This window comes from Toxotes jaculatrix, chromosome 2 (genome assembly GCF_017976425.1).
Source record: "Toxotes jaculatrix isolate fToxJac2 chromosome 2, fToxJac2.pri, whole genome shotgun sequence".
NCBI classification, from domain to species: domain Eukaryota; kingdom Metazoa; phylum Chordata; class Actinopteri; family Toxotidae; genus Toxotes; species Toxotes jaculatrix.
The window spans coordinates 25,319,777-25,345,638 of NC_054395.1; the positions used below are offsets into that span (position 1 = coordinate 25,319,777).

The 25,862-nt window shown below is 42.1% G+C and overlaps 2 protein-coding genes across 2 annotated transcripts; both read left to right on the forward strand.

Annotated features, from left to right (window-relative positions):
* Positions 1-594: 594 nt before the first annotated feature.
* Positions 595-20,878, forward strand: prickle3 (prickle homolog 3). The gene is made up of 11 exons (XM_041066527.1): positions 595-769; positions 6,798-6,880; positions 14,573-14,756; positions 15,013-15,126; positions 15,428-15,565; positions 15,916-16,119; positions 16,698-16,884; positions 18,160-18,492; positions 18,626-18,931; positions 19,047-19,430; positions 19,524-20,878. The coding sequence occupies exons 1-11, from the start codon at positions 728-730 to the stop codon at positions 19,979-19,981; spliced, it is 2,433 nt and encodes an 810-aa protein (XP_040922461.1). The 5' UTR covers positions 595-727; the 3' UTR covers positions 19,982-20,878.
* A 792-nt stretch (positions 20,879-21,670) lies between these two features.
* fam110a (family with sequence similarity 110 member A) lies at positions 21,671-24,685 on the forward strand. The gene is made up of 2 exons (XM_041066010.1): positions 21,671-21,761; positions 23,057-24,685. Exon 2 carries the CDS (start codon positions 23,245-23,247, stop codon positions 24,529-24,531), a length of 1,287 nt encoding a protein of 428 aa, XP_040921944.1. The 5' UTR covers positions 21,671-21,761; positions 23,057-23,244; the 3' UTR covers positions 24,532-24,685.
* The last annotated feature ends 1,177 nt before the right edge of the window (positions 24,686-25,862 follow it).

Sequence of the window (25,862 nt, forward strand, 5' to 3'; positions counted from 1 at the left end):
TCAAAACATTTATCTAGGAATATTTATTCATAGGTTAAAAAAGCTACATTCGCCGACTCCTCCCATGCTCAGTGTTTCCACGATTCCTCAATTTGAACCAGACTCTGCAGATGAATAACTAAATACTTGAGTCAAAACGTGTAGGTGGGATTTTTAAAGAGGAGTCAGGAGAGTAGGTTTTGTGTGTAAAGCGGTCAACTTCCTTGTAGCTTAGGTGAACCAGAAGCCAAACTACGGGTCAGTTTGCTGCCTGTGCTCAGGTCTGGCTGCAGGAGGCAAAGTTGGAGCTTCGTCAAGTTAGATAGGTACGGCCAGGATGGCTGCTAAGCGACCACACCTTCAAGATAAAAGCGGAAACGGTGTCAGTTTGAGTCAAAAGAGTTCGAAAATAAATATATTGACCAATAAAGTGATGGTATGCGTAATTACTTAACGTTTATTTCTTAATTAGGTTTGTTTTTGTCTGTCCAAGTAACGTCAAAAATAGAGCTTATTTTGTGTTTTACTTTGAAAGCTCTGCCGGAAGTTGCATTTTTCAGTTAGACTAGCTTGTCGGTTTAGTTGCCAAAGTAGTTAGCTAAGGCGGAATGAGGAGTGCGGGGCAGCCTGAGAGGAACATCATGTAGTTTAACACAGACCGCGTTACATTTAATATTCTGACTTCTGTGTTTCTTCCCTCCGTTCGTTCAACTGGAAACTTTGCGTTTTTTAACCTCCAACCGACATCATGTTCCTGCGCGGGTCTAAAAAGCGACGGTCGAACCGCTCGGTAAGTGTCTATTTTTCGCCACACATCAATTTCTGAATGACTTTCTCAACTCACTGAACGCTTTGGATACGTTTTCATGTAGAGTTATTTTAGCACAAAACACACTGAGTCATTATTTTTAAGATTCTGAGGCAGTTTTCTGCCTCTCTGTAAGAGTAATGGCTTGAAATGAACTTGTAGGGTATTCAAGTCCAACACAGAAAACAGCCCAAGCGGAACTTTGTCCCACCTTCACCTGGCGTTTGTGTCGGTGAATTGTTCTCTGTGAAAAATCTCCCACTCCCCTCCTACACTTAAAATACAGTGTATTGTGTTATTTTATAATACCGTGAACCAGAAAACCCTACATTCTTTGTTTCTTTAGTCATTTCGGGCGCCCCAGGTACAGTCAGGAGGGGTCAGACTACGTCATAGATTTTTTTTTTTTTACCTGTGCAGGTTGGGATGTGGGAGCTGTAACCTGAACATGTTTACTACCTTTTTCAGGTTTTCATCATAACAACAATTAATGCGATGTTAGATTATGTTCCAGTTGGAACTTTGCCTGAAACACGGCCGATATGGTCAGGTTACAGACCCAATGAAGCTTGTTTTCGGACCAGCTGTGTGGCCATGAAACATCTGGCTCTGCAGCACACTTGGAACATATCCAGACAGTGACTGTGAATCCAGCCACGATTAGACCACACTTCTTCTTGTAAAATGCACAAACAAAGAGGACTAATCTAATAGCAAACCATGTGAACTTTTCCTGAACTTGGCTTATCTGTATTAGTGAGTTTGTATATAACCTTGTTAGTATTTAACACAGATCTTGTAATTTACCAGCAACGTAATCCTTTGTGTAAGTGCTTTAACAATATTTAAACACTCTGGAAACCTGTTCCCACCTTACACTTACAATAGCTACACTCAGGTATTAATGAAATCATGAATATTTTATGCAACACTCCATTACATCAGTGCTAGTAAACTTAATTGTGAATCATTTTATAACACAGATATTTAAAAGTGCAAAGTCTATCGTGAACACTTCTGAAACTTGCATTCAATTTTCTTTTTGTAAACATACTTAAAATTATTTCTAGATTATAGGGATGCACCTAAAGATTTATTTTATTTGGAAGTAACTAAGTAAAGTTTATTTATATTACAGCTATCTGGATCAGACATCACAAAGCTTTCCACAATAAAAGAAAAAATGAAGCCAAAGCAAATAAACATGCAGTATAACAATAATAAATAAAATAGAGATAGAAATGGATTAAAAAAAAAGGACACTATTCCAAAGCAAGTCGATAATCTGTTTATTGTTTGGTCTATGAAACATTAAAAAATTTTTAGAGTCAAATTATTGTTGGGAATAAAATTTCTGCAGAGGGGTTTCCTGCCTGCTGATCTTGTCCAGGGAGGACAGGTGCATCTACTCAGCATGCCAAGGCAGCAAAGGCCTGGGACCTCTGACCTCTCCTGTTAATGTTTAACCCCTTCTGCACCACAACGTTGAGGAGAAGAGCAAAGCCTAAATGACACTCAGCCATTTCTCTTTTATTGGGGTAGCGAGTTCTTCAGAATTCTTTTCTCCTACCTGAGGAGTACCACTCTCTTGGTATGGCCCTAATGACAACATTCAGCTGTATTACTTTTCCATTTTCTAATATCATTGTAAGTAATCCCCGTCTGAGCCAATGCAGTTGCCTGCTGATGTCAGATAACAAAGCTGGCAGGTTTTCATTTCGTCCATTACCTGGTTACACGGTTACTTGGTAGCAACAGAGAGCTCAAGCAAACCGAGAGGCAGCACCATGTGATCAAACCCATTTAGTCAAAAAAAAAAAGGAGCTGATATGAAAAGTCTGACGCCTGTTAAAGGTTGAACACGTGAGCTTATGTGTATGAACTTGTGAATGTATTATTTACTTTACCCACATTTAGTTTAGAAGAAACTTCCTACCACCACCACTCCCACCACATCCTTCACGCACAGCACAATAGGCGATCCTCATTCCTGGGTCACAAACTTGACGCATTATCTTTCTGTGGAACGCTGAAAGGAAACACACACGAAACCCTTAAGTCTCTGTGTAGCCTTGACATGTAGGACACTGCCATCATGATAAGGAAGCAGTCAAGGAAATGTAAAACTGGCAGTGGGTAATGTTCAAGGCTGTAAGGTGGTCCTTTATTTTTTCATCGAAACAGTCACTAACGGGTAAATTAAAGGTTCCTGCGCATTTAAATTAACCTTTGATTTTCACAAGGAGAAAACAACAGCTGCTAGGACCCAGGATGGTGATGAAAGCCCTCTCAGTTAATGTTTTTTCCATCTCATAATCTAGTTTGACTTTGTAATTGCATGCAGTGTTAATTAGAATCGAGTTGACAGGTTTTATGCATTGTGGATATGTTTACAGATAAAAATAATCTCCTACGCTTCATTTTTCTTTCCTAGGTAAAACCAAACTAATTGCGCAGAGTTTGTTTATGTCAAACTTGTATTTAATGTTGTGAAAACTATCTAGGATGTTCTCACATTGTCTGTCACCACAAAATGGGTCTATTTCAAGTAAATTGAAAACTTTTCTCAGGATTCCTAATCCTTCATTATGTGTTGCGTCACAATTGTCCCCATGCTTAACTCTTAATTGCCATCTGTCCTTTAGTGAGTGAGAATCTCATGAGTTTAGTTTGGGGTTGTTAGTGGTCTGGTGGAGACCACAGTTTTATATCAACAGTTTTGAATTTTTCCGAATCAGATCATTATGCTGAGCTTAATCTAATGTAGGCCGACCTCTGTCTCGTCAACCTTCCAGAGTTCTGGAGAAAATTGTCAGAGAAGGGCAGAGACACAGTGGCTGTCATTCTACATCAGACAAATAATATTACACTCAGAAGGACTTCTTTGTTTCCAATCACAAAATTAACCTCAGTAGAAAGAAGTGGGCATTTTCAAACCCACAGCTGATAGGCTGGCTGCCCCTGGAGTTCCAGAGGTCTTGGTTTTTTAATTATTAATTGAATTTTCTTCAAAGATCTGACTACAAGATTACCCTAGAGCAAACCCTCAATTATACTACTCTACCTCTTACAAATGAAAAGTTGTATTTTAGTTGTATAACACTTTTGCCCACTTAAATACTCTCCAGTGTTTTTCTCCTGCAGTCTTACTTAACATTAATCTAATGTTAGCAATTATGCTGTAATTGTCACTTATGCCGACAGTGGTGGTTCACAAAAGTTACATCGACTTGTAGTTCAAAGCTGCTGATTAAAAACTGAGCCATAGGGTCTCCTGTAACTTGTACCTGCTGTGTTTGAGGGGATTCAGTGTTTGTTGAATTACTTGTGTTATGACTGACTGATTCTCAAAGAGCACCTCCAGACAAGTTCAGAGGCAACAAGCTTTCAACATCAGCCACCTTGGCTTGTCTTTCCAAGTATGTAATTCAAGAGGGGCAATGAAACCATTATTTCCTGAAATGTTTTCTGTTCATAAACAATTATAAAGACGTTATGAAGTAAAGAAGTTATTGCTGTTTCCACTCCCCAGAACTGTCCAGTCAAGAGAACCTGTTTGTGATCTGCTCTGAAATGTTGTGCACTGGCAAATGAACTGGACTTCACTTAAAAAAAAACAGGTCAACGAGTGCCTGAGTGGAGAAAAATGACAATGAAAACATGAACATATTAAGTGTCATTTCATTTCTTCCCTCTATGAATGGAAAGTCAGTAACACCCGGTAGTGTCCTGAAGTGTAATCGTCTCAGGTCGGCTACAGTTTCCAAGAGTGTTTTTATCCTGCAGCTATTTACTTTCATTCTCTGTAACCTTAATAAATGTAATATTTAGGAGTGTAGCTGTACACCAGTGTTAAATGCACTGGCATTTTGTACTGCGTGCCTTCCAGGCTCAGTCACCATGTCAGTGTGTGACAGTTCGGGAGCTCTTTCCTAAGGAAATAACAACTGAAAGGTTCAGTCACCCAGAAATCATCTGCACGCTTCATTTAGCCCATCTTGTCACCTTTCATACCTGGCTCTGTTAATCGTAATCAAAGTGGTGATTAATAAGGCAGCGTGGTGCTGTGCGTGTGTGTGCGTGTGTGTGTGTGTGTGTGTGTGTGTGTGTGTGTGTGAGGCATTTAAAAACAGAACGTAAATTATTGTTCACTGACATGTGGGGCTATTCTGGACTAACTGGTTCACGTTTCCATAAAACTAGATGTAGTTATCAGTGCATCTCCACCCTGGATCCATTTATAAAATTTCTAATTTAAAAACACACATAAAAGATTAATTTTAATTCAGAAGTGCAAGAGAGCAAGATGCAAATAGCTCCCAGTCCATGTATCTGTGGCTTCTCAGTGCATTAGAAAAGCACTTAAAACCCACAGATATCAGCGAGATAAGCAAAACAAACTCTGTGTTGCTGTAATCAGACTAATACATTGTGGTTTGTGAAAATGTTCATAAAAAACTGTGCATGGGAAAATCAGGCCTGACGTGAATACTGATGGTTTAGTGGTTTGGGCTGGTGTTCTTGGGAGTTGTGTGTGGTTAGAAAAAGGCAGATCGAAACCCAGCTGAGCAGGTATGCACAGGTTCCTCACTGTGCTACATATCTGCATTTTATTGCTGTACTCATTAAACTCTGTTGGCGTCTGTGCACTTGTGAGCATTATGCATCTTAATGTGAAATGTGTTCATGTGTTTGAGGTGCAGAGAGTTTTAAAGTTTTTTGTTTTGTTTTTTACGTACAGAACAAATGAGGGACATACTTTGTCCTTCTCTGAGTAGTGGAGTGGGAAACAATAGCGTCAGAGTCCCATCAGTAGGGGGGAAAACACTGACATAGTTACAGTGTTTTTAACAATCTGGAAAGAGCTAAGAATCCACAAAGAATAAAAAAAAATCCCTATCAACAGTAAGCTCTTCACACAGAAGATAGGAGAGGTAGAGTTAAGCCATTAGAGAAAAAGAAAGTAGAGACTACATGGAGAGGGAAAGGGTGCAGCTCCCATCCTGTGTCTGCTTCCTTCCTCTCATCTCTAAAAAGAGGCCTGTGTCTGCAGTGTATGGTCTGCGTGCGCACACACACACACACACACACACACACACACACACTAGGCTGCAGGAATAGAAGTGAGATATTAGGTAGTTGTTTTAGTGCTAAGCTGTTCGGTTGCTGTTGGATTAGTCTGATGTGCCGCTCAGCAATTTTGGCAAAAGGCATCTTTGAGATTTTGCCTCATGTGTTATACATCTCTTTGTTAAGACTTTAATATGCACAGTATATCAGTCCACAGACTCACAGTTGAATCTTACTGTGTGGCTGAATTTGAGGACAGGTCTCGAACAAACAGCGTTTACCTCGGGGGTTAGTTACGTCAAGTTAAACTCCCCCTGGAAATTGTAGCCTTCATTCTTTACCGCATGGATTAGTGATTGTAGACACTCATCAGGAGCTGCGGTGTTTGGTGTCAAATCAGAATCCAGGAGAGAAAATTTTGACGTGTGTAAGCATAAAAACATTTGAGCACAGAGGTGAATTCAGACTAACTACTAGTGATGTGATTTTATGTGCTGTCAGTCAAAGGCGGTGTCAAATAAAACTTATCTATGCAGATGTCACACATACAAATTATGCCTAATTGTTTATATTTCTGCTAGTTCAAGCATACATGCTGTATAACGATAAATTAGGATTTTGCCATAATGTAGGGGTGTTTATATACTGAGTCCACATGTGACGTCATTAAGTAATCTATAGACAACCCATAATCCACCCCAAACGCTAGTAAAAAAGGCTAAAGCGATTGACTCTAAGTGCATTCTGCTTGTGGCTTAAGTGGAAACATTCACTCACTAACTTTGCTCGCCCACTCACTCATTCAACATGATGTTGATGTTTCTACGGCCATGTGTAGGACACACTGTATGTGCTAGCTTTAGCTTAATAGTCTTGTGTCAAAAGGTGTGAACAGTACCCCATGATGTGAGCTGAAGTGAGTGTGTGTTTTGTTTTTCAGCAGGAGGAAGAGGACCCAGACAGAGGCCAGCCCTGTATGCGCTGTGGAGACCAGTGCCCCGGCTTCCGTGTCCATGGCTGGAGGTATGAACTGCAGGATTCTTAAACATTAGCAGCACTGGCTGCTACCTTTGCAGGAAATGTTTTTCTTGTACTCTGTACTCACCTTTGATACAGTCACAATCTCTGCTGCTGCTTTTTGGATTTTGTTCAGCCATTGTTAAGAATCAGCTACTTACAGGCATTTTTTTTTTTAGGCTGGAAATCTTTGAAAATTCCTGGCAGTTTAACTTTAACAAAGTATTTCATAGAAAAGTGAAACCCTAACTGTGTAAATGCCATTTTGCGTAGAGGAGCTGTGCGAGTAGATAAACAATTTTAATGTCTTGATTTCACTCACAAAAACAGTTGCTCTTGGTGGTGTTTTACTTTTCTTTTGCACACCAGCTACTGCATATAGTACATTTCTGATATGAAGCCAGTGAACATACAAACAGCATGGAAATTCAGCCAAAGGTGTCATGGTTAAGTCTGCACTGAGGGGGACATAGGCAGCGATCGCCGCCTGCCGCTAAGTGCACTGTGTGTACTTGAAAGTGAAGTCAGCATATGTAAAAATCGGTAATTCAGGAGTTAAACTGTGTGTCCATGTGTATTTGTACATGTCTACGGAAAGACCAAAGGAAATCAGCTTAGCTGTGATCTGTGTACACGAGTGCAGATATACGTTAAAAGACAACAAACATGACCCAGTCAGGGCGCCACATGTATTCACGCAGCCGATCAGTCCTTCTGAGTCTGTGGTCATGTAGGATCGGGGCTATAGGCTCACGAGTGCCACTAAGCCTTGACAAACACAATAGCAGCAGCTGCATTTAGTGTGAGTTGACTTTATCTTTATAGGAGAACAGAAGCACTACAGCGCAGCAGGATTACAAAAAGTCATCCTGCAGCATGTGCTGTATGTCAAAGCTCCAGCGATTTACACTTAAGACCTATTCCAGTGTAGCATTTGTCATTTACTATACTAAAACAGGGTCATATGGTGTATTTCCTCACAATGAGGCTTTTTTTAAAAAAAAAAGCATTTGTTGCTTGATATTGCAGATAATTTTCTTTTGTGCAAATCTGATGCATGTTCATCTGGAACAAGGTTTTGAAGACTCAAAGAGAGCTCTATATTTCTATAGCAGAAATATGACTGTTTTGTAGGGTCTCCGTGTCGTGTGTTTGAAATTGCAGGAGTTACTGCAACAAAAGGACTTTCAATTCTTGTAATTCCTACTTCTTTAAACGTAAGCGCAAGTCACTTGAAATGTCAGCCTACGTACCTCTTACACCTGTTTGTTCAGGAGTTGTTAACCACTTTAAAAGGACCTCCTGAACAACAATTTATTTTCTTCTGTTAAGCAGGCTCTCGCATTCTTTTATTTGAGCCCCCTTTTCTTTTCTCTCTCCTCTTTATTCCTTTAGTGTATATCCAGCTGGTTGGGTCTCTTGGTTAGTCTAATCCTGTCAATCACGCTAATAAGATTAGGCCTTACTGCTGGGATAGTAACCCTCTCGACCACTTCATACCTCCCCCTGTCTCCCCCTTTCTCCACTTCACTGTGACTTTTGCTTCTCAGATGTGACTGTTGCATTTCATTCACGTTTAATATATAAAATGAAAGAAAGCGGAAGTTTCAGATCCAGATATTGTTATGCCAAAGTGTTATGCAACACATAACTGTAGAAAATTACACCTCATTGTTTATGAGCGTAGAAGAAGCAAAGAGTCAGTCACTTAGAAAGAAGCTGTATGGTACAGATTACATTATGTCGTGTTTCGTGGTTCCAGACTTTAAGGCAGCAGAGCACAATCACCAGGTTTTACACACAGCTAAATGAATGAAGGAAGACAGGAGGAACATTTATTCCTGTATTCACAATTCCAGATGGGCACCACATGGCTGAAGCCAACCGTCGGTTGGTGGTGAAGAGAATAAAACAACAGGCGCAGGAATCCAAACTTCACGTAACCAAGAGACTGTAATTGTATCTTTTGATCTTATTCAGTTTTGTTCCTTCTATTCAGGTCAAGACAAAAGCGTAGAAGTTAGGATGTAATCTAAAACATGTGTGCTGTGCTCTACCTCCAGCCGGACTCTGGTGCACGCGTGGCCCCTGTGCACATCGATCTGTTTACAGTATGTTTAATCTGTGTAGTATCAACACAATGCTGTGGTTATTTGAAGCTCTTCAGTTATGCGTTTGGCTGAAGGACAGATCAGAAATGATTTATAGGTGAAGTGACAAAAGGAAAATGTCTTGTTTAGACGTGTCAGGTCTCCTTACTGATCCAGGAGAATGAGGAACATGAAAGCGATTAAGTGATTGAGATTTATGGGGGTCAGTTGTTAAGACCCCAGAGTCTGGTGCTAATTGCATCTTCCTTAATAACCAATTTAGAGTCACACCTTCCCTGATGGAGAAGATCAGCCAAGTGACCACAGGCTCAGCTGCTGATGCTCGCTGAGAGGGAAGTGATCCATCTTCATCCTGAGCTTTCTCAGACACAGCTCAAACTGTGGTGGGGGGCAGATGGTGCTTCCGCTGCCCAGCAGCGAGTGAATTGAGTTACTTTTGACCCACAGGTCCCCGCCATGCTTCAAAAGTGTTCTAAGTCGCCATCACTATTAGTCTGGGTGGCCATGTGGCAATTACTCAGTCGCTAATTAGTGGCAGAGAGTTATAGGACAAGGCCCATCTGTTTCTTAGAACAAGATCTAAGGAGGGTTCACTATACCCCACTGCTCTGAAGTCAGCTTCAGTTATAGATTATCACACCAGCAGCACACACTTAAAGCAAAGGATTATTTTATGGCTGCTACACTGGATGCCCCACCAGTATTAATAGCTTCATGCTGACCTGTGACATATCTATATATCTGTATGCCCAAAAGCAGTGGTCTGAGTTGTTTGTTTGAAAGTTAAAAACTGCATTGCTGTGGGGCTATAGTTAGTGAACTAACAATGATTTTCTTTATCCATTAATCTGCTGATAATCCTTTTGTCAGAGAACAGTGAAGAAAGTGAAGGTGACATTCAGATTACATGTTTTATCTGACCAGCAGACCAAATCAAACAGATATTCAGTTTACTATCATTCCTCAAACTGTATTAAAGTTGTTGCAGGTTTTTATTTTTTTATGTCCGCTCACAAATGGATAAGTTGACTATTTGTTGCAGCTCTACATTGTGGCTGTCACAACTAAGCAGCATTACTGACTTGTGTGTTTTTTTTGTGCAAAATGCAACATGAAAAAACACAAACATTAATAAAAGAGATAAGTGAGCAATGAAGAATCTAAGGCGTAGTGGGTCTTCTCAAGCAGATGTGTCCTTAGCGACATTCATCCTCGGTGCTGACCAAAGTCAGATCAGCTGGAATGAATTCAGAGACGTGTCGTGACTTCACTAAGACAGAAAGTCACGCTGTCTACTTCACATTCCACCAGGGACACGTTGTTGTCATGCATGGCCATCTTGATCACATAATATGACATGAGCATTGCTCATAGGCTCAAAATCTGCTCCACTTATTTCTATGATTAATAACTGCATCAATCGTCCATCTGTTATGAATCAGAGCCGAGCAGTCTGGTCCGAGGAGAAAAGACACTGTGAGTTTGTGCTCTGTGATTGGACTCTGATGTTTCATATCTTCAAAGGCAGAGTAAGTAAATTGTCAGGCTAAATTGAAATGTGTAAAAGATCTTTTTAAGCAGATGTAAGGATTACAAGAGCACGTGTGTACTTTGAGAACTGTATTTGTATTTTGTGTAGGGTATGGCGGTGTTCAGTGCGGTGACGCCTTTTGTTTGAGCCCACTATCAGCACGGAGGAGGGTGGGAGTCGGGGGTGGCGGCGACATTGAAAAGAGCCGCGCAGACAGAGAAATTACCACATGGAAAGGAGCTGCCATAGAAGATCCCGCTCTTACTGACAGACAGGCTGACAGCAGTAGGCGCGTATCGGATGCAAAGCTTTTATAGTTTCGGTGGAGCACAAGTCTGGATGGGACAGCGTCAACAGGCCAAGCTCGTCTAATTTGTCATGATTACAACAGGTAATGAAGAAACCATATTTTACTGTCTGACAGGATTAGAGGGACCAGAGACTCAAACAGTCATTAAGTTGGGAGATGTGACTAAAGGGTTTTTTTTTGTGTGTTTGTATTTAGAAGATAATTCCTCTTGTGTGTCGTAGTCTGACTTTATGTTGTTTTGTACACACGTCTTAATGGAGTTCAGGTGTAGAACATGACGTCATGTACAGGTAGTGTTGTCACTCACCTCCTTTGTATGCAGTTGGCTGCCTATAATGTGTCTTTACAAGAAAATATATGGCATCTTCAGGGCGATGTTATTTTCTTTAAGGAATTAGAAGAAGAGAAAAAACACATTTGAAAGTACAGGCTAATGTGTTACTGGCCAAAATCAGGTCAGTTTGGGATCCATGGGAGGGGCGAACAAGCCTTAATCTCTGTGTTGAACAAAATTAAAATGATTTCAAATCCCTTCAGCCAAAGCTAATTAAAGTGGTGGATTTTCACAAGCTCATATGAGTTTATTTCAGCTCCATATAGTGTCAATATTTTCCTTCTATGTACTTTTCCATCTAGGACTCCATCAGCATGACACAGCAGTTCACCCTCTATCACCTTGCTTTACTATCTACTGTAACTAATTATTATCTTGATGTAATTATTTAGTCTATTATTTAGGAGTGTACTCTTTCTTAGTAGTGCAACATGTTTTTTAATTGATTATGGGCAACTATTTTGATAATCTATTAACCAGACATTTTTGCTTCTCAGGTGTGATGATTTACTTTATTTATTTTAAGATTTTGGACTGTTAGAAAAAAAAAAACAGTCAAATTGCAACAGACATTACCATGAGCTTCAAGAAATTGTGAATTTAAACGTTTTCACATTGTTTTTAAACATTTCGTAGATTAAATGATTAATCAGTTAAAATAATCTGCAGATTGCTCCTTAATGAAAGTAATCATCGTTTGGAGCCCTGCTGTCTGTGCCCAGCAAACACAAACAAACAATACATCCTCAACAGCAGCAGCAGCTGTAGCAGCTGTAGCAGCAGCCTCAGTAACAATGTTTTGGTCCAGGCAAAGCAAATTTAGAGGCAGATTGTAGATTCATGTCCAAAGCAGCATCTGCTGTGTCTCCATGTTAATAACACATATGGCTGGTTATGGCTTCAGTGTTATGCAATTACTCTGTATTTCTTTTTCTTTTTTTAATTTTCGAGACAGCACAGGTTGGATATACACAGATGTTGTAGACAACTATAATATTCCTTAATTATTTCCATTTGTCTGTGCACTTTTATTTTTATTTTTCACTCACAAACTCATGGATATTTTCCCGGGGAACCACAAGTTGGTGTCTTTCCTCACAATCAAGTCTCACATCTCAGACACCGCTGGTCTGATTTTGCCTGGGCTGAAACTAATCATTATTTTCTTAATCAATAGTTTTGTTTATTATTTGGCGAATCATTCCAGCTCTAATTTCAACTGCAGTTGTGTGAATCATGCATTCTAGCAAATTAGCAAACTAATTGTTGTTATTTGATTGGATGTTTCCACTCATTGGGAACTTCTTTAATATGTTTTTTGCCCTATCAGTACCAAATGTAGTACATATCCTGAGGGGACAAAGCCCAGTTGTATTACATCAGAGGCTTGTGGCTCAAATAATTGAGCATGACCGGGCTAAAGCACAGCAGGGCTTGGTAAATTGCAGTGTTTAAATACCCTTCAGAAATGCCCTGCTTTTAAGTTTGGTGAAGTCATGATTAAACAACCACCTGCTAGCAAAAGAGAAATAAAATGGCTCTGATTCAGTACACTATACAATGGGGATGCTGCTTACAGTCGCTGATTTGCTTGTTTATATATCCTTGTATATGTTGTGGGTTTCTGGTTTATATTCATGCAGAAGAACTATATTTAAATGTTTTGGCATGTGCACAGAGAGAGACATGATTTGAGACTCCCCTGCGTTCTTCCCATACCCCCAATTCATCCAAATTGGCACTTTGTCATCTTTCAATTACTGTAGGTCGCCTGTGAGGGTTGGCACCCGCTGGTGATTATATCCTTGTTACAAATGCTTTTATCATGTGGAGGTCGGTGATGGTGGTAGTGGGGGGGGTGGGGGGGCAGCTGCTGGTGGGGTGATACTGGGTGAGACGTGGTGCATCTGCCATCTGTCCCATCATGCCAGGTCTCCGGCTGTGTCCTCCTACCCACTTACATAGGCATGTGTGTGGAGGCCACCCCCACCCCCTCCTCTTTTCTTTAACACTGACACACACATCCAAAGGCACTCACACGCACACACACAAATACAGCTGAGACCAGATTCGTGCCAACATGGCTTAGCCTAAGCTGAGTTGCAGTGTTTACTATTATTTATATTGTTTGTCCCTGCTTGACGACCATGGCCTTATAAGGGGCCAACCCAGGACAGCTTTCATATTACAAGCATGTATTGTCCTGGGCCTGAGAAAAGACAGTGGGATCCCATAGTATCTTTTTTTTTTGTCTCTGTTTAGTAAACTCATCGACAATTAACTTGTGTTGGGTAAAGAGAGAGGAGCTCATTCACATGGACATGCAGTGATTACCGGCCAACACTGACATTTGAAAGACGTTTTAAGAGATGACTGATAAGAAGAGGAGCTTTCATGTAGTTTCTGAACAGTTGTGTGTGTGTTTGTGTGCTATCTTTTTGGTTGAGTGGGGGTTGGGAGCTGGAATAAAGCAGCTTTGTGCCTTGTGAACTTGAGCCACAAGTGCCAGCTGGCAGGCTGTTATGCAATCACAACAGAGATGTACACATGAAATACATGCTGCATATGGCCACAGTGTCGCAACCACTCAAATACATGACACCCACACCTCACCATCACCCCGAGGCGCTTTATTCTGACTCCCGTCGGTCCCACACGCAGGCACACCCACCGCCAGACCGAGGACAAGATGGGCTGTAATATGAGGCTGAGAGAGATTATTGCTCCCATCTTCACCTCCCTCTCTTAACTGCCATGGGATTGACAGCCAGGCTTATGTCAGTGACCTCATTTCCGTCTTGTTTGGTAGAAAATGTTTGGGATGTGCTGGTGCTGATGCAGATCTGGTGAGACGTTGGTGCGATGAGGGCACGAATGGGTCTGAGTTTGTTTTACGTGTTTTGGAGATGGTGTTCGTGCGTCCTTCCTAATCTCATTGTGACAACTGTTGTATGCGTAATTTTTGGCAGCAGACAGTCTAGTTGAGTCAACCACAAGAATGTGCGTCGGCTGGTTTGTGACATGTTGTCTCCAACGCAAAGTGTGTTCATAAATAATATAGTTACAAACTGTGGGAGTGCCTGTGTGAGTGTGATGTTAATATACGTAGATATCCCCACTGTTTGGGTTTGTTTTAGGGGCTGGCCTGAGTCCCTTAACTTAGCAAGAGTCTGATTTTCTTCTAGCTTAATTGTGGAGTTCAATAATGAAATGAAAATGTTTGCAATTAAATTAACAGTCTTGAGTTGGGTTCAGAGTTTAACATTTTATTTTGCACCTTAGTACCTGAAGCACCAGGAGAGCCCACCTGTCAGACTGTATTTATGGAAATATTTGACATTTGATCAGTTTTGGCTTGTGCTGTAAATCAGTCAAAAAGTCCCCAGGCCCAAATCTGTCCCTGTCTCCACAGGAAAATCTGTGTGCACTGCAAGTGTGTGCGAGAGGAGCATGCCGTGCGCTCGGTGCCGGGACAGCTGGAAAAGATGATGACGAAGCTGGTATCAGACTTCCAGAGACACTCCATCTCCGACGACGACTCGGGCTGCGCCTCCGAGGAGTACTCATGGGTCCCACCTGGGCTCAAGCCCGAACAGGTAACAAACCAGGGTGAAGAGCAGACACACAGAGTCAAGACATAAATTAATGTTACATAAGCACACACCATGCACACCTTTCTTTAGACATGTCCATACAGACACTCGAACTGTTTGATTACAATGAGAAAAACTATTCAGTGTGGGTTTTTTTATGGCAGCAGTTGAATAAATTGCTCTGTAATTGAATAAATTGCTTCCTTTTGTTCTGTGTCATTTAAGGCTTTTATGTGAACACACTTGCCTCCTCATACAGGTATACCAATATTTTAGCTGCTTACCTGAGGACAAGGTGCCTTATGTGAACAGTCCAGGGGAGAGATACCGAATCAAACAACTGCTGCACCAGCTGCCGGCCCACGACAGTGAGGTAACACCTCTGTGACTCTGACCTCACATGTTCTAGTCTTTGGCTTCACTCCTGGTGCATTGTAATAGTGTGGCAATATGCCAAATACGCACAAAATCTCAGTCTAGTAAGCTTACTACTGTTTTGGATTATAATGCTTTTGCCTTTCAAATAATATTTACAGTAGTTTATGTAGATTTATTTTGAAATGAAATTTTATACCCATAGTTGTGACATGTATAAGGCTCTCAATTTGTCATCTTTAAAGAGAAATAACCCTTGAATGCACTTCTCAAGAAGAATTCCCATGTGCTCCTTTCAGCCCCAGTACTGTAACTCTCTGGATGAGGAGGAGAAGAAGGAGTTGCGTCTGTTCAGTCAGCAAAGGAAAAGAGAAAACCTGGGCAGAGGCGTTGTCAGACTCTTCCCGGTCACTATGATGGGAGCCATTTGCCAGCAGGTAAAGCAGCATTTTTATTTTATGTTTAGAGAATTCATTCTTGAGACGGGCCAATATAAAGCTCAGATCAACAGCATCCTTATGTGGCATAAATGCATGTATGCGAAAGCCTGTTAAAAGAGCTGTGCAGAAGAAGAATTTTTTTTTTATAAGACTGAAGCAGGTTCAGGTGCAAGTAGGTGCAGGCATAGCTTAAGGGCCACCGCACACTGGGATTTAATGATTACAGGGCTGTATAAGAGAACTGCTGTGCGACCTGGAGCGTTCACCATTTGTTAAAGGATATACTGTCTAACTTCCTCTCCCTCTGCACCACATTCCCACCCTCCCAACCACATCTATTTTTCCAGTGTGGCAGACAGATCTGCGGTGGAGACATAGCGGTGTTTGCCAGTCGGGCTGGACACGGCAGCTGTTGGCACCCGCAGTGTTTCCAGTGTGCCTCCTGCAGCGAACTGCTGGTGGATCTGATCTACTTCTATCAGGACGGACAGATCTACTGCGGCCGGCACCACGCTGAGAGGCTCAAGCCCCGGTGCCAGGCCTGCGATGAGGTGACTATCTCAGCACGATCCCCAACCTGCCTGATAAACTCTCATTAACATTAGGTCTGTAAAAGCAAAGTATACCTGGAGTCCGAAAGCAAGAAACTGAACATCCCACTGGTGTAAAAGGCATGCGTGGCTTCATTTTGTTCGAATCTTTTCTGTCCCTCTGCTGTGAACTGTCCGACTTTTTATCCCCAAATGATAAGGCCCTGTCAGGTGCTTTATTATTTATTATTGGTGTATTTCATAAAGCCCTTTGGTCAGTGCACGGCAGAGGGATATTTGTAGATATTTTGTAGATTTTCTCAGTCTTCTTGTTTTGAATGGCCTCTCACTGTGACTTAAGAGATTAGTTGACTAATGGATCTGGCACAACTGACCAGTTCTTTAGACCCAGAGGATGACTAAGCCTGCAACAGGAGGGTGACAATCTTTTTTTCTATCTTGTTAACCCAAATCCTCAGCATTTCGCAATATTTTTTGCAACCGTAATATGTTTATTTCTGTACCCATGAAATCATCCCTGCCTTGCAGACTGACCTCTCTGTCTCTGTCTTTCTTTTAATGTCGTCTCTCAATCTTAGATTATTCTAGCAGATGAATGTACAGAGGCAGAAGGAAGATACTGGCACATGAAGCACTTCTGTTGTTTTGAGTGTGAGGCAGCGCTTGGCGGTCAGCGTTACATCATGAGAGAGAGTCGACCGTACTGCTGCTCCTGCTACGAGTCCCTGTATGCAGAGTACTGCGACACCTGCGGAGAACACATAGGTAATGAATTAAGCCGAAGCCATTCTCAATCTCAATCTTTGTTTAGCATTTATAAGCAGTATGCAAACATTTAATAAATGGTTTATAACAGGGACTTTCTGAAACTGTAGTCTTCCACTCAGACAAAGCTTAGATTACTTGCTTAGTATTGCTCAGTTCCTGGATGCCTATGGGATCATGATTATGCTGTTTGATCCCAAAGACACTGAACAATCTCTGAATTATCTCTTAAACACAATCACATACATGTACACTGTTTTACGTGATCTCCATTTCATAACTAAAGTAATTTCTACCGTAACATTTCTGTTCTGTTCACTGAACCTCGCCTGAAACTGTAAATTTAAATAGAGCTCCTTTCAGATGTGCAATTCGTTACATAGGATTAATGGCAGTTTAACATGCTGGTCTCATGTCTGATTAAGTGCCTGAGCCACATTAACATAAAAAGTCTTGACAGTAATCTTATTAGATCGGATGTAGTAAGATGCCCGTAACATTTCTGCAGAACTTCCAACATGGCACAAGTCTGAACTGAATGCTGTCAGATTAATGTGAGGGCAACAGCAGCAAAAGGGTAAAAACACAGAGAGAAATTAAACGCATGTCTTATTAAGAGCACTCAAGATCAGGGTGTTAATTATTATTTCTTTTGCACATAGGAAAAAAAACAGTTTAATAGCCAAGAAACACTGTAAGTGAGCTCATTTTAACTTTGAATTAAAATTCATGTCAGATCAGTTTATGAAAACGTTTTTTTAATACTGTGGTGCAGTGAGTCTAAATAAAACCCTCTAACAACAACACATTAATATTTGATTTGTTTTTAATATTTTCATTCATGCTAGCTGTCTGAATGAGATTATAAATAACCAGCAACAACACTTAATATGCCGCATGTGAATAGATAAGAGTCTGATTTCTTGCTTCATGGGCAGAGGGATTTTCTAATAAATGGTGAAATTGATGAAAACATGAGTAAGGTAATTTGCTGCAAGAAGCCAAACAGACGAATGTTATTCCTCTTAGCATGTAGCCAAGTTCTTAGCATGTAGCCAAACAAATTGGATTCAAGTGACATGAAAGTATGATGGGTCACTCACACTCATGGACTGATATTTAAATTAACTGGTGTGAAGTCACAGCTAATTACTTTGAGAAAATACTGATATGTAAACATACTGTGTACACCCACACTGAGTTAACAGAGATAGATCTTTTCATTCTGCGGCTGTCCTAAATGATATGAGTAATCATGAAATCATTTCCTTCCAGGTATCGACCAGGGCCAGATGACCTATGAGGGTCAGCACTGGCACGCTGTGGAGTCATGTTTCTGCTGCGCCCGCTGTCGACTGCCTCTGCTGGGGCGTCCCTTCCTCCCCCGCGGGGGGCTCATATTCTGCTCCAGGCCCTGCTCGCTGGGGGAAGACCCCAATAACTCAGACTCGTGTGACTCAGCGCTGCAGAGCAGACCACCTCAGCATAACAGACGTAGCGGGACAGCAGAGAAACACCAGCAGCAGCAGTGTGGTTCTCCACTGAAGCCACTAGAGGGCATCAACATGACAGCAAAAGACTGCATTCACACTGCAGTGGAAAACAGAGGTGAATATGGTACATGAGTGTTATACTCAGATGTTATACATGTTGAGCAATGCATTTAAAACTGACCAAGTTAACTGAAATGTATTTTATCTTCCCTTTATTCTAAAACATTTATTTTCTCTGCTTCTCTCAGGCGTCCACTGCACAGCTCCAGTGCAAAACGGAGTTCCTGCACCCAGTGGTAATCCTCATCCAAGAAGCTCCTACTCACCTCTTCCCCACATTCATCTAGGAAATGGCTTAGGTCCGTCTTGGCCCAGCGACGTTCCACATTACAGCTTAGTGCCGGCGGACTGTGGTATGAAACCTCCAGTCAGTGGTCCTCAGTTCCAGGGAGAGCGAAATGAAAATACTGCACTCACTGGTCTTAATTCCAAAGGAACCTCGACTGCTAAAGACTGTAGGAACTGGGTGGAAAAGACCAATCAGCTTATGCAAGGTATCAGAAATCACTGATACTTCACACACTTTAAGTGCTGAATATTTATAATTGCTAATAATAACGCTGCTTTAACGACATGTGCCCCCTGATTTATTTATTTGTCTGTCCTCAGTGTTTCCACCCCAGAAAAACTCACATGCAAACCACATTGTTTCACCTGACTCGCCTCCCAGCAACCCATCAATCCTCCCACCTCCCCTGCCCGTCAAGACTCGTGACTTGATATCCCGGGAGTCACCTCCACTGAACCTCCCCCAACTAGAGGATAGACCCTCGGATTCTCCACCCCCGCTGACTCGGAGTGGCACAGCTAGAGTCAGCTTCAGAGAACCAATCAGCAGCAGCTACTCGGTTGATGAGGATGAGGAAGAAGAAGAGAATGAAGAGGAGCTGAAAGAGGATGAGGAAAATCAGCAGGCCGAGGACGAGATGGAGGGAGGTTTCGGAAGCAGGTTACATCTACAGAAAGGTATCCCACCACAGATGGATCTACTCGGTAAGTAAAACCTTCAGAAAGTTAAGTATTAACTCACTTTAAATTTGTAAATAAAGTTAATTTAGTTTTTTTGGCACTTCCTTCTACAACCAGATGGATCCTCTTACCATCAGCGGAGTCTGAGGCGAGGGTGGAGTCGCTGCCGTATCCCCTCTGACCCCTCTCTCCATGCGGGCTCAGAGAGGCGATCCAGACGCTCACGGCCCGACCGGCCCCGGCTGGACACCCTGGACTGGAGAGCCGAGAAAGAAAGGGACAACCGCGGCTCCTCCAATGCCTCTTCACTGACCCTCCAGCCAGGCCACTACAAACATGAAGACTGTTCTACCTGCTCCTCATCCTCAGACTCAGAGGAGGAGGGCTACTTCCTTGGTCAGCCAATACCTCTGCCCCCGCAGCTGAGAAAACAGCAGCCTGAGCAGCTTAAAGACATGGAGGCAGAGGAGGAGAGAGAGGTGCAGAGAGACTGGGGACTGAGAGGCAGCATAAGGCGGAGAAGAGCTCACAGTCTGGGTGCAAAGGACAAAGATAAAAACTGTGCTATTTCCTAACCTTCACAGCAACATCAACACACCGTGTCATTTTCTAAATTGTGGTGCACAAGAAGAACTAATGGCCCTTCACTATTCTGGCATTCAAGTTCTATGACGGTGACATGGTGTTAAATCCAACACGCGAGTGCTGACTGTTTCCGAACATGAACCACAGCCATTGTTCCTGCTTAGCAAAGGGAAGGAAAATAAACCTCAGAAAAGTCAGTACCTTAGCTTAGCATAGCTCCGTGGTATTGACTTCTCCCTGTTCAACTCTGAGATTTTACATCATAGAAAATGACGTGCACGTGCATGTATGAATCATGTGGGTAGTGATGGATGTTGAATGATTATTGGTTATGCTTTATGTCTGGACTGCATTTTAACGTGCAGGAGAAGACACTACAGTTGGACGTCACTGCTTTTTATTAGTACTGTCATTTACATTATGTAAACCTCCAGCAGCACCGGGAAGTGAAAGCACATTCCTTCATTGTTGTTTGTAAAAAAAACAAACAAAAAAAAAAAAAAACAATATTAAGTATATCTTATTTTAACTCTGCTGTAACCATTTTCTGTGCTCTCATGTGCAATTTTAATGTGATTTATATGGTTGTGTGATCACTTCAGCAAACTGTGGTAGTTTTTCTAAAAATCAAAAAGGATTTGTGTGAATTTTGGATGTTAGGTTTGTTGTATGTATGTTGTATAGACCAAACACGAATACTGCAAAATCTGTACAACACTTTTCATGTCTCTAATCATGTATGGCTTAAAGGTCATTTATTTTTATATACCTGGTGTAGGTCACTGTTCCTTCATGCTTTATTTTGGGTGAAGAAAGATGATGATGATGAGAGTTTGATTGATCATGAGACAACTTTGTGGTAACATTAAATTTGTCTGAATTGTTGGTCTAAACGTGGGCTTTTTTCACTTTACATGCTCTCCACACAGAACAGCAAAAGCTGTGTCACTGTGTAGATTAATTACGACACCAACAGTCGCTACTTGAGTATTTTCCTCTCATAGCACTTTATACTTCCTATAAAACATATGAAGAGCTTATAAAATTATATGAGTTTGATTTGTTGTAGATTAAACTCCCCAACAGTACACACAAGTAGAGATGAAATAATAAGTTGATTAGTTGTTTGACTAACTGGCGCCTCCTTTAAGTCATTTATCATGTAAGTAAGTATTTCATTCTTCCAGCTTCTCAAATATGACAATTTGCTGCTTTTCTTATTAAATAGGCTCATGATTGTAACTTAATAATTTTGAAGTTTGGAGTACTGATTGGACAAAAGAAACACTGCGAAGATGTCAGTTTGGGCTCTGAATTAGTTTTAACATAATAATCATTAGTTGTAGCCCTATGTAGATATAAAAAATAGCTCCAGTCAAAATAATCTAATGACAAAATCAAAAGTATTCAGTATTGGGTGCAGGCTTTTACTTGTAATGCAGTATTTTTACATTGTGGTTTCAGTCATTTTACTTAGGCAAAGTATCTGAATATTTCCTCCACCACTGAATACAAGTGAACAGAAAAGTCCCCAACCATCTGAGACAAAAGCAGAGTCATGTGGTCAAAGAAGTCAGTGTGTTTCCTTGCAGGATTGCGAATGGACCTATCAGTGAGAAGGGGCGGGCTCAGGAACAAGCATACATGAGTTGTCAGACAGGTTTGTCTTGTGCTGCTAAGTGGTTTCAAACACATTCACACACAGGTTGTAGCACAGTGTGTTTGGGCTAACACCAGAATCCCAGGAGAGGCTCAGGAGCTCAACAAAAGGTGAGTTTTCTGTAGAAATACCTAAATATATACATATATACCACTAACTGCCAAACAACCAGCCTACACCTTCATACAGGCAGACTTGAGCTTGTCAGGGCAAGACCAGTGCTTAGGCCTCGAGTCCATAGTACAGTACATGAGGGACGTTTTATGTTGTTTACCTGCCTTTTGTGTGCGTGTGTCATTTGTCTTTGGCTTCCTGCTTCGCTCCATGTTTGTCATTTACACTCAAAAGCTGAACATGCTGGAGCTTGACTCAGAAACACTAAGTTAGTGGCTCTATTTTTGTTTGTCTGACCCACCTCTTGACATTCCTCTGTGGTTTGTGACACACCAGCCTGCTATCTTAAAGATACGTCGCGGTGCTGGTGAACGGAGCTCGCTTTGTTTTTGTTAAACTGAAGGGAAGAGATCTGAGGACTTTGAGGCAGGTAAGAATGGAGACGGGAAATTTCACAGCTCTGTTGGCAGGAGTTTGGCCCTGGCTCAGACTGGAATGGCAAATATGTAAAGAATGTGACTGGCAGATGCAGACTATTCAAGCGGCATATTTCAGACACACACAGGATCTTAAGTATACACAAATATTCAGGAAAAAAGTACCTGTACTTACCCAAGCTCATTCTTGTGACCTTCACCAGAGTTAGAGCCTTATATCTGTACACAAACTGTGATGGGTTAACAGATGCTGAGTTGAACCTGTTTGTTTTGACTAAACCTACAGAGGCTTGTGGTTCAGGAGCAAGCCGGCGACAGTCCCTGGCAACTGACTGCTTTATTTAAAGATGAGGAGTCATTGTCCCCATAGCAGCTGTTGGTGCGTGTGATCTGCTCTGCATTGCCTCCAGACAATAGCTCGTTGACGGCTGGACAGCTTCCCCATCACCCGTCTCTCTCTCTCTCTCTCTCACACACACACACCTTTGCCACTCTTTTCACAGGCTTTCGACTGACTGAAAATGAAGTGTCACTTTCATTGTGTTTGTCTGCGGAGAGATGGATGACTGGGAGTAATTGTTCAAACACGTTTTGTGCTGGCAGCCAATGAACTTGTAGAATGGAGAAGGGTTCAGGAGAAGGATTGGCTGCAGGCTTGAAGGAACGGGAGGGTTTATGAGTGTGTGGTCTTTGTGGGGTTGCTGTGTCCTCTCTGTGTTGGAGTAATAAAGTGTCTGAAAAAGAGATGCTCACTTGTCTTGCGAGGTAAATGTTTTTATTGACTGTTCATTTGAGTTCTTTATCGAGCTGTCTTTGCTTCCTTCTCTCCTGACTGATGTGTTTCTGTTCCACAGGAAGTCCAAATGTCAAGGAACTAGAGTTCAACTGAGATGCGTCTCTTCAGAAATGGAGCGGAGATGATCGTGAGACAGCCAAACAGAGGCATAAATAAAGGATAGCGTCGCAATTTCTGCAGGTGGCTAAAAAGAAAAGCTGTAAACAGAAAGTGAACAAGGACAGGTACAACTACTGGTTTTCCAAAATGCCTGTGGAGACTCTCCGAAGCCCGGTGAGGCAACCAGTGAGGACCACTGTAGCTGCTACACCCCCACGCTTACGGCCCAAGGGGCCAGTGGGGCCAGGCTTCTTTCGGCAATGCCCTGCAGCAGAAAGCAAACCAAAGCAGAGTGCAGTGGAGAGGCTGGAAGCAGACAAAGCTAAATATGTAAAGAGTCGGGTTGCTCTTTCTAAGCAGCAGCCGGTCAGGCCTCCTGAGGTCCAGAAGCCTCTGCTAAGCCCCAGCACTGGCCTGCGGCCCACCAGGAAGACGCCAACCCAAACAAAAACTAATCAGGAGGGCGTCCAGCTTGACCTTGCGCACCTGAGTAACCTCATCAGTGGTGTGAATGATGGACCCCAGTCCAATGCCACTGTAAGCTCAGAGGACAGTAAAGTTCCTGATTGTGCTACCACCTCACACAGATCTCCTTGCCCCACACCTGCAGGGGCACAACAGAAAAAAGAGAGACCGTGTCCACCTCCCCGTCCTGACTGGTCCAGTCCAGCTAAAGTGAGATTAAAAGCCTCTGGACTTGCCAAGGTAGAGAATCCAGGTTCTCCTGGATCTCCAGCCTCAGGAACGGTACGCAGAGTGGACGTCATGCCTCAGACCGGCCCTGTGAGGACACCCTGCAGACCATCTCAGTTCATCCGGCAGCCCCTTCAGCCCATACCTTTACATTTCCAGTTTCCACTCCGCTCGGCTGCTTCACAGATGCGTCTCTTCCACCCTAGAACAACACCAGGTTCCTCTCCTCTGAAACCTGTTGTTGCCCCATCTAAACCTGAAAACCCTCCCTCCTCTCCAGCTGAAACCCCTCTCCCTGCTCCACCTCCCCCGAGCTTTCCTGCCTTCCCTCCTCCCTCCCCAGCTATTACTCGTTTGTCCTCCTCCAGCTCCAGAAAACGGCCGTCTCTGACCCGGTCTAAATCGGACATGAGCGACCGGTACTCCAGAGCCGGGACAGATCTGGAGCGCTTCTTCAACCTGTGCGGTTTGGACCCTGCAGACCTGCAGGAGTTGACTGGATCTAGTTCTGATATTGTCTCCCTCGCCCGTTTTCGTAGTGTGAGCGCTCCGGGGTCTGAGTGTGCAGGCTCCGGTGCACAAGATGAAAATAATGATGAGGAGGAGGAGGGGGACGATGGCAACGCTGCAGAACGTGTCCCCTACAATGTTTCTGTCATTGAGAGAAACGCAAGAGTGATCAAATGGCTGTATGGGATCCGTCAGGCCAAGGACAATGCAAGTAAGAGCACCAATTTATAGGACGGTGTTAAACAAAAGTAAAAGTTTCAACATGTCAAAACTGCAGAATGCGTGGAGTGATGGGATCCCATGATTAAACTGGTACTGAAGGTACTGAAGTGAAGCCTGTGATGAGGTGATACAGTGATGGATGAAATTTATTTTTTTTGTTTGTTTGTTTTGAATGGGGTTTTTTGTCATTGTTTTGGTTTTTATTTCTTTTCTTTTTTTTTTGCAAAACTAGAAATTTGAATTATTAAATACTTGATACTGGAAAGAAAGGGCTGTTTTTGTTCCCAGACAAACCACATTTTTTGCTATTTTGATTTATCAAATGTTTTTTTTTTTTTTTTCCTGTGAGCCTCATAATGGGGCTGACAGCTTTATTATTGTAGCTGTCTGGACACTGAAGTGATATCTGAGGTCAACAAATCACATTCTGCTGTAAACAGACCTCATTAAAAACTGAATGATACAAGCGTCTTGCCTGCTTCTGTGAGAGAAGTTTGTTTCTCGTCAAGGTGTTTAATTATACATTGATTTACCAGCCTGGTTTTCAGCGGTGGCATATTTTCTCCAGAGGGATCATAGCACACGTTCAACCTCCTTGGTTTTTAAAAACTGAAATCATGATTAGATGATCATGTAATCATGTGATACTGCTGTAAAACTGTTCATCTACATCATACTAAAGGTTTCATGAAAGCATGATGCTTTCATGAAATTGTCAGGGAGAAAAGGAACAAGGTCCATGGAGGCAAGTTTCACTGATGTTCCACAAGAGGTCAGAGCAGTCCACGCTGACACACTGTGTTTCTGTGATGGGTAGTCCAATGAACAATGTTCCAGTTTCCAGACTGCTTGTTATAAACAAAGTGCATCTTGTCTTTCAGTCATGTACTTTGTGAAATCCTTAAAGAGCCACTGAAATGTTAACATTTACAAACATCTAGGTGAGCAGAGTTTTATCTGACCAGCAGAACCAGTAGGATGTGCTACTTCTCTTTAGAGTTAATTTAATCCAGGATTTAAAACAGACCAACAGCAGCCAAAATCAATTAAAATTCTATCACACACACAGTGAAATTATATGTATAAGTAATGACTGTAAAATGTAGCATGGCCATTAATAAATCATGTTTGGTAAAAGTACCTTCACTCACTCTTAAACCTGAGAAGGGGGACTTGATCGGTGGAGAATCTCACTTTCAAATCCACAAGAGTTGTCAAACCAGATTCCAATGTCAAACAAGGGGGGACTTAAATACGACTGTATGTACATGAGGAGAGCTGTTGCTCTCTAATACAGGCAGTGGAAGACTGCAGCTGACAATCTGCATGTGGCTTTATTC